Source organism: Pavona decussata, unplaced genomic scaffold (genome assembly GCF_977016875.1).
Source record: "Pavona decussata unplaced genomic scaffold, jaPavDecu1.1 SCAFFOLD_34, whole genome shotgun sequence".
In the NCBI taxonomy this organism is placed as follows: Eukaryota; Metazoa; Cnidaria; class Anthozoa; order Scleractinia; family Agariciidae; genus Pavona; species Pavona decussata.
Window position 1 is genome coordinate 1,151,501 of NW_028145457.1, and position 6,000 is coordinate 1,157,500.

At 38.1% G+C, this 6,000-nt stretch overlaps 1 protein-coding gene across 1 annotated transcript in view; it reads right to left on the minus strand.

Moving 5' to 3' along the window:
• Positions 1-193: 193 nt before the first annotated feature.
• LOC146484371 (small ribosomal subunit protein uS3mA-like) overlaps positions 194-6,000 on the minus strand; it is a 7,244-nt gene continuing 1,437 nt past the window's right edge. The window contains exons 2-3 of the mRNA XM_085104826.1: positions 3,750-3,954; positions 194-848 (exon numbers count right to left, since the gene is read on the minus strand). Coding sequence (XP_084960952.1) covers positions 589-848; positions 3,750-3,954 — 465 coding nt within the window. The 3' untranslated portion in view covers positions 194-588. The remainder of the gene's footprint in view (positions 849-3,749; positions 3,955-6,000) is intronic.

Sequence of the window (6,000 nt, forward strand, 5' to 3'; positions counted from 1 at the left end):
GCGCTCAAGCCGGAAGTCCGCCCGTTTAACCTCAGATAGGCGTCAGATGAGTTTTGATAAATTCTTAATGGCCACTTTTCAATCAAGCATCGGAAGTGATTTCTGCGTTTGTGTTTGTTCTGAGCACTACACTTAGCACGCTATATAACTGGGTAAAATAACAAACAAACAAACAAACGAAATCGCACCACTCTTTCAACCAATTAGAAGTAAAGCCAATTTATATCCAATCGTGACTTGCTCACACGTGTTTTTGCTACGCCTAACGCCAGCATGACTGTTCATTATAATTGTGAACTGCTCTAAGTAAGTTTTATTTAATAGCAAACGTAAACTGTTGGAGAAGATGGACATTTACAGCTCCAACAATGTTCATCTGTATTCACCTTGATTGTTTTGTAGTAATTGTGATAGCTCCAAGTGTATCCATTCAACTGAAGCTAGTCGCAGAACTAGTCAGTGTTACCAAGATAGTCAGCCAAGTAAAATTATAGGATTGCAGTTAATATTTATGGAACTCATTTTTGATTTTGATGAAACTCGACTAGGCTCCCTGTTTTCACCCTGACAATCCTGACAATACCTCTTCTAAAGGACAGTCTGTGGCTCAATTTTCACAACACAACCCAACAACTGAGATAGAAGCTTCTCTGCGAATCCCAGAAGAAAATAGAACTTAACAATGTCCCCTTCTTTTGATACAAGGAACGCAAGGGTTATACGGTTTGCTTTCCGCTTGATGACCACTTCAGATTTCAAATAATCATGCATGACACCTCCCACAAACTTGCGTATCATTATATCATCCAGCAATCTTTCCGATGACCAGTAACTTCCTTTCAGGCTTCCTGCAAAAGACATACTTGAGTAAAATATTTGACACTTCCCTTGCCTGAATTTTTACTGACAATGTATTTACATTAATTTCAATTTTATATCAATTTATAATTCTAAAAAGACATCACTGGAAAAATTTAAAGTAAAATACTTGTGATCAGCTCAGGGGCGCCCAACGACAGTTTTCTCTCAGACCCTTCGAAACGTTATTTTAGGCTATCTAGGTTCATTTCAGGCCGCGGAATAATATTTTTATCTGTTCGGTCATTCTAGGGCAACTTGAGTCTTTTCGAAATTACTAGGGCATCTTTTTCCATTTCCCGAAAACCTTAGGCCTTATTTCCTTACCGAAAATCTTAGCTGACCTTTTTTCGGCCCTCGAAACGATATTTTTATCAATCCGAAAACACTAGGCCTAAAGTTTACCATATCACAAAAGTTCGAAGTCAAAATTCCCTTTAGAAAATTGCAGGGGATTAAGGGGCCTTCCGAACAGATAATTTACCGAAACGATCCGTTGGGTGCCCCTGTCAGCTGCTGTTTGAAAATTCCTCACTTAATCTCGATGTATGAAGACATAATTTGCAAAGTTTTTAGTTATGGCTAAGATTGTTCCTGATGTCCACTGCTTGATAGTAAAATGTCGACTGTCTAGCGATAGTTTCATACAAGGTGATGCTCAAAAGCTGCAAATCCAGGTTGTGCACTTAGAGACCTCAACTTTTAAAAGGGAACTGCCATGGCAATTTTCTACTGTATTTTGGTCAAACTGCTTAAATATTTGAACCTGGTCTGTAACATAAAATTAGCATTTACAACGCCGGAAAGAAAATATTAAGGTTTTTCTCCTAGGAAAAACGAGCTATAATCAGTTTTTTATGCCTTGTCTAAAATACACAGGAAGAACTTGAAAAAGTTGGCCAACTTTTTCAAGTTGCAATCCACTTCCATTCCAGCCATCTGTAGCTAAGTATAATTAACAGCAGTTTTGAGCAAGCGCAAGTGGAATAATTGTGTTATTAAAAACAATCAAGTAATATTGGTAGTCCTTGCTGATTTCCTTTTCAAGAGCAACAGGAAAACAATTTATGGTCGCTACTTCTTGGGCATGGTATAATGGCTCATATACCATGGCTGCTTAGCCAATCAAAACCCTGGAATTGCATTATACAATGATCCAGTTTTTTAATAATTGTCAATATATTAGGAAAAAAAGGCAAATAAATGTCAATTAAAAAATAAATGTGGACAAAGATGTTTGCTCAATGAGGTCCAAGTCGTATTCATATGCTGTGGTTGGCTGATTTTGACCCACTTTGTCGGTTTCTGAATTTTTGGGGGGTCATTCGGTCCTCGCGCATTCTACTTGTCAGAACTGGCTGGAGAGATTGGCTAATTCGTGAACGGAATGTAATAGTTTAAGTCCTTTGAATTTCTTCAAAATAGTGCATACTGTTTTCAGATTGATAATTTTTCAACAATTTGCAGCACCATCCCTTCAGAATGACGCATTCGATTACAGACTGGCTGGCCAGACTGACCAGTTCCAGCAAATGGAAGCACGATATGTTTGACGGCAGTAAAACATGCATCATTAAATGAATTTGAAGTCGCATAATTTGAAAGGCACAGTAAATGTTAAAATAGCAGAATGGCAGCAAACCAAGCAGTTGCAGTTGCAAAAAGCAGTTGCAAAAAGAAAGCCTGAAAAAAATTCAGGCTTGAACGGGATTCGAACCCATGACCTCTGCGATGCCGGTGCAGTGCTCTCCCAACTGAGCTATCAAGCCAACTGGGAGCTGGTCATATTGTGAGTTTGTAATATACCCATGAAGGATGAATAAATGAATGTAAATATATGAAACATATATTTTGAACTGTGGATGAAATATATGAAACATATATTTTGAACTGCGGGTATATTACAAACTCACAATATGACCAGCTCTCAGTTGGCAGAGCACTGCTCTGGCATCGCAGAGGTCATGGGTTCGAATCCCATTCAAGCAACTGCTTAAGTTGCGCACTATCTGCAAGGATCTTTCTTCTATACCTTGTTTTTGGCAGATAACCTTTAAACACCTTGAGAAGCACTCAAAATGAAGAAAAGTGTCTCATCAGTTATTTGTAAGGGTGAATGTCTTACATGTAGGAGCAAATTAAGCTACCAAAATATGTTTGATTCGATCTACGTGCCATTGACTACATAACTTAAGAATGGCAACACCTCAAGAAAACATGTCCCAGTTTGATACCAAACACAGCATGTTTCGTCATTAAACCATCAAAGTTTTATTTACCGTGTGAATTTGAACAGCTGTAACCATCCACCAGAAAAAGGTTTATTTTAGAAACATTTTTTCCAGTCAGTTGAATTTATTTGAAAGCTTGTAATATTTTTCTTAGCTTAGTCAAGGTTCTTGCAAGCCTCAGTTACAAAATGACAGCACAAAAACCAGCAATAATAATAATAATTTATCAAGAGAAAACAAAGAAAATCACTACTGTGACCGTGGTTTGGAAAGGTGTTCCTAATTACTGTAAAATTTTGCCAACTTTAGCCCTGAATTTCTCCACGAATTATTGATCATTTGAGACGCCATATATCAAACACGAGAAAGTGTACGAGAAAGTGTGTTTTATGTGATATCCAAACACCTCAAAGTCGTTTCAAAAACTCGGCTGCGCGTCGTTTTTTCAACCTACTTCTCAGTGTTTGGTTATCTGATGAAATACGCTTTGTGGTGTTTGCTATATCACTAGCAGGCCTGCAAAAAAGTTTCCTGAGGGGAGGGGGTGGGGATGGCACTGAGTCCATTTTGCCCAAATGACTGACCACACACACTGGAAGCCTTTTTGTAGGCTATTATCAACCAGGCACACCAACAACAGCTCCGTTTTTAACTGTGTACCTGTATGTTGTGAGTCCCATGCTTGAGTCACACCAATTCTGTAGCTTGGTACCACATTGCCTTTTCTTTGTTGTTTAGCTTTTGGCTGGTATGCATATCTTACTCCAAGAATCATTGAAACAGGAGGTACCATACCCATTGCAGGGAAACATGCCACACTACGAGATACTCTGTGAATTCCTTTTTGGCATACATGGCCAAGGCTCTGTAAAGACATGCAAAGTACACGATAAGTCCTAATCAACTTGCATATAAAGAGGGTAGTAATACTAGCCTTAGGCTAGCTCTTATCATAATCAAACACGTGTGGCTTAAGGTGGCCGAATACAGTTTTTTAGTGTATAGGCGTTAGAAGACGTTATTTGGAAACTATGTACTTCTGGACACCCAAAATTGGTATGGTGTAAAACTAACTAAGAAGGAATGTATTTTCGTACGTCTTGTTGAGCTAAGTACCGTTTCCATGGCAACACAGCGAACTATGAAACGTCCATAAATAGTAGGTTTCCTTTATTTTTAGAAAATGTACTCATTAGATTTTTTCCATTTTTTGTATCCAGAAAAACTCACAAAACACTGACACAGTTGCACTACTTTCATGTAATTTTAACAGAGAGATCTCCTGTAAATATTGATTTTGCATTTTAATGTTTTGTGAAGATACCCTCTGTTAGATTTAGGTTTCTCTTTGTAGGCGAGTTACGCTTTTAGGGAACTATTTTCATGCCAAATGTCGCGAAATTCTAATCAGCGGTTCCTTCGAAAACAGTTCATTTCCACGAAAACAACCAGTCACAATTTTTTGGTCAAATGCGCATGCGTGGCTTTAATTGGGTTTCATGGCAAAGATGAAAGCATGCAAAAGGTCTTGGTGAATGACGTTTTTGCTCGAAAAGAAAAGAAAAAGAGCCCAGAAATGAGAAACTTAGTTATTTAGGATCAAAACTTAACTTTATTATCCATTTCATGTGAAATTGAGGGATCACTTTATCGACCGCCGTATTTGCGTACCACAACCCTAGCGCGCGAAAAGGTAACAATCCAACCTTCCCTATCTTCTTTCAATTATTGAAAGAAAATAGGAAAAGTTGGAATAAAAGCATATTGATTACATGACTCTCACAGTAAAGTTAAAAAGGTGCCAAAATGGTGATGCTGTGTTGCTACAGTTGAATGAATGAAAAAAACCTTGTACTTTAGAGACGTTTACTCCTGGGGGGTACTTCCCTATATAAGCTAATTATACTAGGTATGTTCCGCCCCAAAGGGTATGGTTTTTGAGCTGTTTTGGTCTGAAAACGGGTATAGATTTTGACCATTATAATCTTCAATTGGGTATGGTTTTCAAGGGAACCACGAGAGCGTATAAACATATTTGTCTTTTCAACCCCAAATGAATAGTGTAGAAAGAGAAGCATCCAAACTATATTATTCAAGTTGAATTTTTTGGGTGAATTTTACCAATTCTTGACTTCGGCACTGATACAAAGCTTAATTACCCCAGAAGCCAGGTCTGAAAACAGGTATGAATTTTAGATGCCAGGTCTGTAAACGGGTGTGGAAAATGGCATGTTCTGGTCTGAAACAGGGTCAGGAGAACAGGGCAGGAGGCAGGTAAATGTGCACTTTCAAGAGTTTCAAGCAAATTTTAGTGAGCTTTTTGAAGTGTTCTCCTCAAGTGATGGGTCAAATTGGACTTCAAGTTTCAAACCTTGTCATTAACATAGTACAGTGCTGCATGCATGTGCACCAGCCACTGAGAGATAAACTACTCAAAAGGGGCTTTTTAAAGCTCTGAGAAGCAATGTAAACACAGCAAAACAAAGCAGGTCAGCTTTTTCAGTCTTAAATGTAATTTTTGTTGGTTTTTGAGGAAATATTGTTGTTCAATTTTGATTGAATTTGAATGCCATACCAACTCTTATATTACACTTTTGTGACCTGTGGTTTATGATGCTAAGGGTGGTGCAATTTTTTCTAAAAATATAATTTTTGTTACAACACATGGGTTTGAGTGGAGGCCATGCTCACGGTCTCGATCCCTGATTATGGCTCCTGATAAACCCCATCAACTGGGGGGTGTCAAAGGCCACAAAAAATTAAAGAGAGTATGAGGTTAAATTAGAATTCCAGCGGGCTATGGGGGTCTTACTAATATCCCTTCTGTAGGAGGGGTATGGATGTTTTCTGGAACTACACTATTAGAATATGATTGGGTTTAAGAAAAAAACCTGAAATCTGACTTTCTTTT